This window comes from Fringilla coelebs (assembly GCF_963513975.1).
Source record: "Fringilla coelebs genome assembly, contig: SCAFFOLD_32, whole genome shotgun sequence".
NCBI lineage: Eukaryota > Metazoa > Chordata > Aves > Passeriformes > Fringillidae > Fringilla > Fringilla coelebs.
The window spans coordinates 216,850-227,570 of record NW_028167319.1 but is presented as its reverse complement, the minus strand read 5'-3'; the positions used below and the strand labels follow the sequence as shown (position 1 = coordinate 227,570).

Here is a 10,721-nt window from a genome sequence, read left to right as displayed (position 1 = left end):
CCCAAGTGCAGCAATTTGCTGGCACAGAAATCCCAAACCTGGCAGCTTCCTGTTACTGGCTTTGGCACCTCCCACATCTTGTATTTGCTGCGCCAGTTCACAGATTTAGAAATTTCCCGGTGCCAGCAGAGCCCAAATCTGGCAGATTTCTGTCGCTGGCAATGACACGACCCAGATCTGGTGTTTGCTGGCAGTGCCAGTGCCCAGATCTGAAAACGTCCTGGTGCTGGCACAGCTCAGGTCCGGTGATTTGCTGGCACAGAAAGTCAAAATTTGGAAATTTCCAAGTTCTGGCTCCACCAGCACCATCCAGATTTGGTGTTTGCTAGGACCACCAGTGCCCAGATTTGGAAATTTCCCGGTGCCTTCACAGGCCAGGTCTAGCAATTTCTTTTTTAGCTAGCTTAGGCAGACAAGTTCCTTGGACTGTGACTTCCTTTTTTCTTGGAACTGTTTAAACCTGCTCTGGACTAAAAACCCAGGAAAACACTGGCAGCTCACACCTGTGCCCCACTGAGGTCTGGGACACTGCATTGCAGCATCAGAGAGACTTAGAAGAGACCGAGTGAACCAACTACAACCCACAAAAAGGACTTTCTGAATGTGCAATCTCTTCAGAGCTGTGAGAGGTTTCATTTAATATTATTCATTTCTCATGCTTGTGAATACTTTACTTGTTAAATAAACTGGTTTTTTCCACTTTTCTCCAGGCAAGTCTTTTCCTGAATTAGTAGGGGGAGGGGCCGCATGAACTTGCTTTCTAGACTGACCCTTTTTGGAGGTTTCCTCCCTAAATTTCCCCTAAACCAGCAAAAACAGTCACAATGAAAACTTCACCAGTGGCACAACTCCCCTGCCTACCAGGAAAAGAACGGACATGTAAAGTTCTCAAAACATTTGTCCTGCTTTGCTGCAAAAGTCCTGCTGCACACACAGTGCAGTGTGGAAAGCTAAGAGAAGCTGCAGCTGGTGGCAAATCTTGTGACAGAAGCTCGACCGTGCTCTCCACAAGAGGTTCTTGAGCAGAGAGGAGAAGATTCCTGGAAAACTGAAACAGCTTTCCAGAAGTGAAATGAAAACGAAAGAAAGAATCCAAGATGTTTTCCTCTATTTATTTGTATGCTCCCCTTTTCCATGTTGTACTACTTCTCAATCCCGTGAATTCCAGATGCACCTCACCTCCAAGACTGGTGACTTAGCCAGTTCTAGACACTAAAATACCATTAGCCACACACAGTTTTCCTTCCCCTGTTTTTACTGGAAAGCAACACTGGAGATGTAAGTACAGTGCTGGGGTCAGGTAGGAATCCTACACCAAGGGAAGGTGCCCCGACAGTGTTTGACCCTCAGCAAGGACAATGCACAGCAGCAAGCGAGGGGATTGCTCTGCCAGCGTACAGGAGTCAGGGCTCTGCATCTGGGCTCAACGCTGCAAAGTTCCCGTGTTTGGACAGACTCAGGGGCTGTCCCCGGGGCGCGCGGGGCTCGGCCGTGGGGCTCGTGGGGCGAGCGGGGAACGGACACGGGGACGAACGGCCCCGGTGCTTCAGTTGCAGCAGCGGCAGCGGCGGCAGCAGCAGCAGCAGCAGCGGTGGCAGAGGCGGCGGCAGCAGCAGCGGCGGCAGCGGCAGAAAAAAGACATTATCTTTCTCTTTCTTTCTTTCTCTTTCCCTTTCCCTTTCTCTTTCTCTCCCTTTCCCACCGTCGGGCGCCCTTTTCTCGGGGTCCGTTCCCGTCCTCCCTCTCTTCTCCCCGCCTCCCTCTCCCCTTGCCGGGCCGGGCCATGCCCCCGGCCCGCCCCCGGCCCCGGGCGGGGCTGCCCCGTGCCCGGCCCCGGGCGTCCCGCCGCGGTCTCGCCTCCGCCCGGCTCTGGCCGTACTGGCGGCGGCGCCGCTGGGCGGGCATCAGTGCCTGGGGCGGCATCGCCTCCCTTTACCTCCGCCTGGCCCGGCCCCAGCCCCGACCCCGACCCCAACCCCGACCCCGACCCCGGTCCCGGTCCCGGTCCCGGTCCCGGTCCCGGTCCCGGTCCCGGTCCCGGTCCCGGCTCCTCCCGGGGCCCGCGGAGGACACAGGCGGCGCGTCCGCTCCCGCCGCCTCCCCTGCGGCTTCCCCGGCCCGAGCTCCGCCGCTCGGCAGCGCGGCCGCCGGCCCCGAGCCTCCCGTGCCGCGTTCCAAGGAGCGAACGCCTGGGCATGGCCGGCCCGGGGCGGGTGAGGGGCGCTCGGGGGCCGTTGCTGGCCCCGGGCCGAGCGCTGACAGCCGCGTCCCGCCCGCAGGGAAGGCGCAGGAGGCCCTGCAGGAGCGGTACCGGCTGGGTTCGCTGCTGGGGCGCGGCGGCTTCGGCAGCGTCTTCGCGGCCACGCGGCTCTCGGACGGCGCCAAGGTGAGGGGTGGGGGCCGCGGCGGGTGCAGGAGGAGGAGGAGGATGGGGATGGGGAGGATGGGCAGGGCAGGGCAGACTTGGAGCTCATCCCGCTGCTCCCCTTGGCTTGCAGGTGGCCATCAAAAGGGTGCCACGGAACCGCGTCCGGCACTGGGGCGAGCTGGTGAGTGAGCGGGGCCAGCGGCAGAAGCCGGGGCTGCCGGGCTGGGATGAGCCGAGGCCCGGCAGGGTGGAAGCCGCCAGGACGGCTCAAGGGGGAGCGGGCGTGGGGCCAGCGCAGGGCGCAGAGCATCCCGGGCTGGGTGAGGGCTTCCCCAGGCCTGGCAGGCATCAGCCCCCACTGACGGCATCGTGCTCCTCCCGCAGCCCGACGGCACCAGCGCACCGCTGGAGGTGGTGCTGCTGGCCAAGGTGTCCACTGGCTTCCCAGGTGTGGTGCAGCTGCTGGAGTGGCTCGAGCTCCCCAACTCCATCGTGATGGTGCTGGAGCGGCCAGAGCGGTGTCAGGACCTGTGGCGTTTTATTCGGGCACGGGGGTTCCTGCCCGAGGAGGAGGCGCGGGAGCTGTTCCGCCAGGTGCTGGAGGCCGTGCGGCACTGCACCAGCTGTGGGGTCCTGCACCGTGACATCAAGCCAGGGAACATCCTGGTTGACCTGGGCACCAGGCAGGCCAAACTGATTGACTTTGGCTGTGGCACCTACCTGCAGGACACTGTTTACACTCACTTTGCAGGTGAGCCTCCACAGGGGTGTGCTCCCTGTGCTAGCATCTCATGGCCCAGCATCTCCCACCCCAAGGGTGCTGTGGCAGCAGGGATTCTCCCTTTTGCTGCCAGTCAGGGGCCAGAGTCTTCAGCTGAGTTGCTTTAGAGCGGGGCTGGGTGGGGAGCCATCTTCCAGCCCTGCTGGCAGCCTTTGCCAGCCACGCTGCCCAGGACTGGGGCTCGGCTGGGGCAGCCAGCCTGACAAAACCCCCCCGTGGGTGGGGGTAGCAGAGCAGGGGGGCCAGAACCTGTGCCCCAGCCAGTTTAGTGTGCAGGTGAGAGGAAGGGCTTGGACTGTTCCACTCACCCTCTTTGCCTTGGCTTCATAATATTTTTGGGGCAATGCAGGCAGGGAGGATAAGGGCATGTTTTTTCCCCAGCACAGAGTGGGTTTTCCCTTTGACTGTCATGGTCAGGCCTAGCCAGGACTGCCCTCTTCCGACACCAGTGGCTTCTTTTCCAAGCCTAAGTTTGTGCACAAGTCCCAGGTGCTGGCAAGAGGGCAGTGGTCACCCTGTGTGCCACTGAGGCAGCCCCCACACGCCCAGGGATGCTGGGGCCATGCTGTGGGAGCAGCAGCATCCCCCTGCTGAACTCCATCTGTATTCCATAGGGACACCGTCATACAGCCCCCCGGAATGGAACCACTCTGGCTGGTACCATGGCGAGCCAGCAACGATTTGGTCCCTGGGCATCCTGCTGCACCAGATGGTCTGCGGGGAGCATCCTTTCCGGAGGGGCTGGAACATCTGCTGGGGCCAGCTCTCGCTGCCACAGAGGCTCTCTCAAGGTGGATCCTCTTCTCTGGGCACGGGGGGAATACCAGTGCTGGGAGGCAGCAGCGGGCTCGTGAGCATCCCACTCTGGCAGCTGCTGAGGAGGTGGCACATGTCCTGCTCTCCTCCAGAACAGGGAATGGATGGGAAAGTTCAGGCCCAGCTCTGAACGCATCCAGAATGGCCTGGGCATGGGAATCGTGGGGCAAAGCAGACAGGAGCCTTCTCTAGCTGACAGCAGTTTCTGCTTTCTCTCCGCAGAGTGCAAAGATCTGATCAGGTGGTGTTTATCCGTGCACTTCTTGGACAGACCCACATTAGAAGACCTGCTCTGTGATCCTTGGGTGCAGGATATTCCTCTGCCGTAGCAGAAGGGAGAGAGCCCAGGCACACTTTGATCCAGGGCCAAGGTAAGTTCCAGCTCCACACATGCCTGGGCAATCAGAAGCAAAGAAACCCAGACCTTTTTGTCCTGCCTGTGTCACTGTCCTGGGCTCATGGGATGGGAACACGCAGCCCTTGTGCTGGAGCTGAGCTGCTCTGCCCAGCACTGGTGGCCGCCATCCAAGCTGGTTTTGCTTGTCCTGGTTCCCTGACAGCTGGGGCCCTGGGCAGAGCCCTGAGAACCTGGTCTTACCAGGCTCTGGGGAGATTGACTGGGGTGGGTAGAAAATAGGAGTGGGCTCCTGGCCCTGCCAACAGCCCCCAGCACCCACCGTGGCCTGGGCTGGGGCAGCCAGCCCGACACACAGAAAGGCCCATGGTGGGAGCAGAGGTGGGACTCCAGAAGCTGTGCACAGCTGCTTTGATTTGAAGGCAAGGAAGGGCTTGAGCTGCTCCACTGCCCTTGTATGCTTTGGGATCACCGTGATTTTGGGGGGCAGAGATGGGGGGAAGAGAGAAAGTGTGGGCTTCCCTCCCCCATGGCTGGGTTTTTCCCTAGCGTCTCGGGGTTGGCCCTTCCTCAAGGCCCTGAAAGAGATAAGAGTTTTTACCTTGTTTCTTGTTTACCCTTTTTGTCTCTAATCTCTTTTCAATAATGTGTTGTTTGTTTTTCCAGAGGAAGCATTCTAGGTGGTCCAGTGTGGATGGGGAAGTGTTTGGAAGCAGCTGTGCCGTGGATGGGCCGTGCCCTAGGAGAAGGCTGAGGCCATGGTTTGGGAGCAGCTTTTCTTCCAGCCGTGGATGGCATGAGGTGGGTCCCTGTGTGCTTGGCAGGGTGGGATCAGAGCTTTTGGGAGATGGCAGCGAGCACAGGAGCATCCGGCTCTGGGCAGCTGCTGAGGGCTGGATGTGCCGTGGCTGGCTGCAGGCTGGGCACATGTCCTGCCCTCCTGCTCTGCTGCCAAAGGCAGCAGGGATGGGCAGCTCTGGGCACAGCTCTGGGCACAGCCAGCATGGCCTGGGCACCGCAGGCCTTGGCACAAGGGGACAGGAGCCCTCAGCTGACGGGCAGTTTCTGCTTTCTCTCCTTGTAGCTGGGCTCTGCAGGTGCGGAGGCTGCTCTGGGCTCTGCCAGGGCTCTGCTGGGCTCAGCCCTGGGCCCAGCTGGGCTGGCTCTGCCCTCACATTGCCATGACAGCTTTGCATCAGACGAGCCCCTTCCAAGCACAGCGCCTGAGCTTTCTGCTTTGGCAGGTGAGTGAGACTCTGCTGCAGGCCCAGAGATTGCAGCTGGGGACACACATCCAATTGGCAAGGACCCAGAGTCTCAATAGCCCCAGCTGAATGCCTGGATCTGCACAGGCTGTTTTGTCTGTCCCATTCTTCCTTCTTTTTTGGCTGGAATTGTGCAGTTGCACTTTCTTCCTCCTCTAGAAGTGCCAAGAGTGGGCCAAAGCTGGTGAGTGGGCCGTGTTCCTGAGGCAGTGCAGGCTGGAGCTGATGGATGGAGAATTGCCCTTCTGCGCTTCCCAACCAGAGCAAAAAACTGTAAGTGGGACTTGGTGTCTTTAGAGAAATCCCTGACAGTTTCAAAGGGAATGTGCAGCTCATTACCAGGCTGAGAATGAAGGGCATCTTCTAAAGGATTTGGGGTTTGACAGAGTTTCCATTCCCAGTCCTGCTTGGAGCTGTAAGGGCACAAAGCAATTTCCTCTTGCTTCGACCACAATTTCAAATACCAGTGTTGGAAACAAAGCCCAAAATTTTTTAAAAGGCTGCTGAGGTCATTAAGATGGATCCATGCCATCTGCACATTTACAATGTTAATAACTGAGTTCTCTTTTTAGAAACATCATTTATGTCTAAATGCAAAGTTACAGAATGTAACTTTGTATTTATGTTTTGTTTTCTTCCCCAACCATTATGTTATGGTTTTTTACTAACTCTTAGATTTTATTCTTATCTTTTATAATTTATAATTTTTTTTTCTTTTTCCTTTTTTTCCATTAAATAGAAAATGTGTCCTACAGAAGGAATGTCCTTGGCTCCTGGTTCCTGTGTGGAGCAGCTCCCTTCCTGCTGGCTGAGCTGCTCAGGCAGAGCCCGGCAGCTCCTGGCCCTGCAGGGCTGAGGCTTTTCCCCATTGCTGGGCACAGACTGATGGAGCAGCACTGCTGGACACGGGCACACCCAGAGGGACCAGCAGCAGCTGCCTTTGGCCACCTGAGGCTCCAAGGCCCAAACTCTGAGCAGACAGGGCTGGAAGAGACTGGCAGGCTCCCTGTTGGCTGTGCTGCCCCACTTGTGCCCGGCCCAGCTTTGCTTGGGGCAGAGGGAGAACAAGGAGCAGCTCCCTGCCAGCCCCAGCCCAGGGACCCCTCCAGCCCCAGGGCTTGGGGCACTGTCAGCACCTGCTGCTCCAGCCAGGGCTTCTGCTGGCCCTGACAGCAACACCCAAAGTGGGGCTGATCCCGAGGGAGCAGCAGCAGGGCCTGGATCTGATCCCTGACTCTGGGCCAAGGCTGCACAAATGACCCCACAGCAGCAGCAGCAGCAGCAGCAGATGGAGCTGACTTTGAGCACAGCCCCTGCCCCTCTTCCCTGCCGTGTGCAGCGGTGTCACAGCAGCCTGAGGCACCTGGGAGCCCCCAGTGCCAGCAGGGACTTGAGATGGCAGCCCTGAGCTCCTGGAGGTTGTGCAGGGAATGGAGCTGGGGACTCCCTGTCCATGTGGAGCTTCCAGATGGAAAAGGCTGCTGTGCCCAGGCAGCTCGAAGGGCACAGAAAGGAGGGTCTGGAGCACTGGATCTGTGCCAGTCCCACAGTCCTGGGCAGCAGGCAGCGAGCCCTGGGGGAACAGAGGGCACAGCAAGAGGGACAGAAGCAGGCAAGGTCAGAGACTGGAGAGAGCCAGGCCCGGGAGCAGGAACAGCTGCTCCATTGCACTCTTGGAGAAAGCTCTTGGCTGGTTCAAAGTGCTGAAAGGCGTGAGGGGCAGAGAGGAGGCCACAGCAAACAATGCTCCTGTTTCCAGAGCCTCCCCTCTCCATGTCCCAGCAGGAATTGGATGGACTGTATTCATCTCTGCGAGTCGTCTCGTTCAGCATGAGCAGCTCAGCACCAGGAGCTGAAGGAGCTGAAGCCTCAGGCCACAGGAGCTGGGCAAGAGGGAACTTTCTGAGCAAAGTCATGCTGCTAAAACAGACCCAGCTGAATGGAGCGGATATAATCATGGAATCACAGGATCCTTTCTGTTGGAAAAGACCTCTGAGCTCCCCCAGTGCAGCCGGTCAGCCAGCAGTGCCAAGGCCAGCACTAAAGCACGTCCCTGAAGTGCCAAGGCTTGGACAAGAGCCCTGAGTGAGGCCTGGACAGCAGCCCTGAGCCAAAGGTGCCTCTGGATGAACCTTCCAGCCAAAGGTTATCTTTGTATCTGCTCCCTAATGGAATGTGCATGGTCATTAGCATTGTGATAGATGTAGGCACTCCTTAGTGAAACATGTATCGACCTTCCTGTATTTAGAAGGCAGACAAGGCCATGAAATCTGACATCTGGCCTTGTTTGGGGCTGAAGGATCAAAGTCAGCTGCCTTGGTTCCTCCTGGAGCTCTGGCCAGGCTTTGGGAGGGAGCCAAGAGGAGGATGAACCCAGATGTTCCCGCACTGGAAGTGCTGTCAGTTTGTTCATTCAGCACTGTCAGAGCTGGGCCCTCTCCCAGTGGGGTTGGAGCCTCACCTGTGGCTGGAGGCACCTGCAGGAATTCCCAGTGCCCAGGAGTGGCTCTGCAGCCCTGGGCTGTGACAGCTTCCCCCAGCTGCTGTGTGGATCTGGGGCATGGGAAAGGCTGAGGGTAAATGCTGCTGGATCTGTGTTAATCCCTGCAGGCAATATTTGGTGGGGATTATTGGGTGCATTACTGAGCTGCTCCTTTTGTGATTCTTTGCTGCTTTGAGCTGCACTAAATGATACTGATTCCTTCAGGTGGAGTCTGTGTCCTTGGTGCTGACCCTGCCCACTGGTGAAAGAAAACTGGCACAGTCTGGCCAGATGACAACCAAATGTCCCTTGTTCAGTGTAAATGTGAGGAATCAGTCCCATCAGGAATTCCTAGATGGGAAGCCCTTCCCTGGAGTTCGCTGGCTCTGGAGTGGGCTGAGGTCAGAGCACCGTGTCGGCAGTGGGGCAGTCGGTTAAAAGAAGCTGCACCCCTGAATGTCTTCAAATGCATCCAAAAATTGCATATGGAAAAGGAAAAGAACTTGTGTGTTTGGGCAGACAAAGATGAATTTGTTAAGAGTACATTGGAAACAGCACCTTCAGAAGGAACAATTATTGTTGGAATGCTCCCACATGGAGCAACAGAAAAATGTCTTAATCTTGAGCACAGATGCATTTTGTAAGTGAAATATCAATATAATATATAACTATATACGTATTTATAGTATAATAAGGCCTTAAAAATGTATTTTATATGTATTTGTATATTTATATATATTTTATATATGTATATGTCTATATCTATCTATATCTTTATTTCTAAAACAATATGTACATGTAAACTAATAACAATGTGAAATAGTGCTGACAATACTAATTTGGTAGCTTTGGCTGCTCAAGGATGTAACACGAAATACCCTACAGAACAGGATTGGCCAGGACCCTAATGTCAGTGGTCAACTTTTTGAGATTGTATACAGTGAGAAAAGGAGGAAGGGATGAAATTGGCTATTTTTACAGGGTTTGCTGATACTGTGATGCAGAGTGCTTTGTCTGTTCCTGTGAAAAATACAGTGATGAATCCTGCAGGGTTTTTCATGTCCCAGACTATCCACAAGCTGCAGGATTGGTTGAAGGGGTGAAGGGGTTGTTAAAAGAGCAGTTGAAAGAATGAGGAGATGGGAACCTGTGCCCATGGAGAACCCATCTCCCAGATGTGCTCCATGCCCTTAGCAATGGCCCACTGGGGAAATGGAAACCCCCTGGCTGTGCACGGCTGCACCCAATTTGCAAATGCAGCCATGGGCAGTGAGACTTGGACTGCCTGGGAAATTGTTCTGGCTGTGATGGCCCCTGGCAGGGCCAGCCCAGAGGCTGCAGGGCTGGGCCTTCATGCATTGGAATGAATTAGGAAAAATTCAAAGCAAATGAGAGCTGTCAATACTGAAACAGGAATTCAGATTCCTCCAGGACACTTTGCTTTGGACACTGCTGGTTTGGAGCTTGGCCTTGCAAAGTGTTCATGTCATGGCAGGAGGAATTGATGCAGAATGTCAAGGAGAAATTACAGTAATTCTGTTAAACAATAGTGAACAAGACTGAATTATTCAACCCCATAACATTATAGCACAATTATTGATATTGCAATTTTAAGAACCATTGTGAAAAAAGGAGATCCCCTCCAATCCCCACCATTTGTGGAGATAAAGGGTTTGGATCCAGCAGTCCTAATAATGGAGCCAGAGTGTGGGTCTGGAGGCCAAAAGGCCCTCCCGAGGCAGCTGAAGGAGCAGCTCCCATGAAAGACAACTCTGAGTCCAGAAACCTGGGCAGGAACAATGGGAATGTGTCCCTGCAGCCAAGTGTTCTGTGTGAGAACAAGTAGATCTGACAGGATATTGTTTTACACATCCTGCCAGACCAAATCTCCCTGTTTGCCCCAAGGGCCCTTTTGGAAAATGCTCTGATCCATGGGGCTCCATGTGAAGGCTGCTGTGACCCTGAGGGACTTGCACAGGAATTCCATCCAGGAGCCTGGGTGCCCCTCAGGGACTGGGACCCGGCCCCCTTCCAGCCAGAGTGGAAAGGGCCCCCCAAGCCTTGTTAGGCACAGACAACATGGTAAAGCTGAACAGCAAAGGGCCTGGGGGCATTATTCTGGAATTAAAAAGACACCAGCTCCATGGACAACAGAATTATTGTTCCTAACTCCAATGAGATTGAGAAAAAAGAATGAAGAACGGTGTCACTAAAGTGCTGCTGATGTCTGTAAGTTGTACCTTGATGGTCAGCCAGAATCTTTGTCTGCTACAAACACCTCTATTGTTTCACCAAGGGGTTAGTGATCAAAATGGAATGACTAGTTATGAAAATGTCAAGATCAGGGTAGCCAAAGTGCTGCATGTCAGCAATTGCTGGGTGTGTTCTCAGCTGAAGTTGGGAGGAATGGGGTTCCCTTGGAGGGCCCACCCTGTGGGGTGGCCAGAACTCTGTCCATGGGCTCTGACTCGTCACTGTCAGTGAGGGGACTGGTAAAGAAAACACAGGAATACAGTGATCAGTGTGACAGGATTCCCTAAGATTTCCCTTCAGGAGAAACTAAACCCTGTTCTAGTTCTAGAGGCCACAGTGTGAGAGGATTTCTGTGCTTTCCCATCCCTGCCAGTGTCAGTAGAACTTGGGGTGCTGGAGCT

At 55.3% G+C, this 10,721-nt stretch overlaps 1 protein-coding gene across 1 annotated transcript; it reads left to right on the top strand.

Annotated features, from left to right (window-relative positions):
• Window positions 1–2,195: 2,195 nt before the first annotated feature.
• Window positions 2,196–4,294, top strand: LOC311166015 (serine/threonine-protein kinase pim-1-like; the record flags this gene model as incomplete). The annotated part of the gene is made up of 5 exons (XM_084227507.1): window positions 2,196–2,213; window positions 2,285–2,386; window positions 2,499–2,553; window positions 2,817–3,119; window positions 4,188–4,294. The coding sequence occupies 5 exons, from the start codon at window positions 2,196–2,198 to the stop codon at window positions 4,292–4,294; spliced, it is 585 nt and encodes a 194-aa protein (XP_084083633.1).
• Window positions 4,295–10,721: the final 6,427 nt, after the last annotated feature.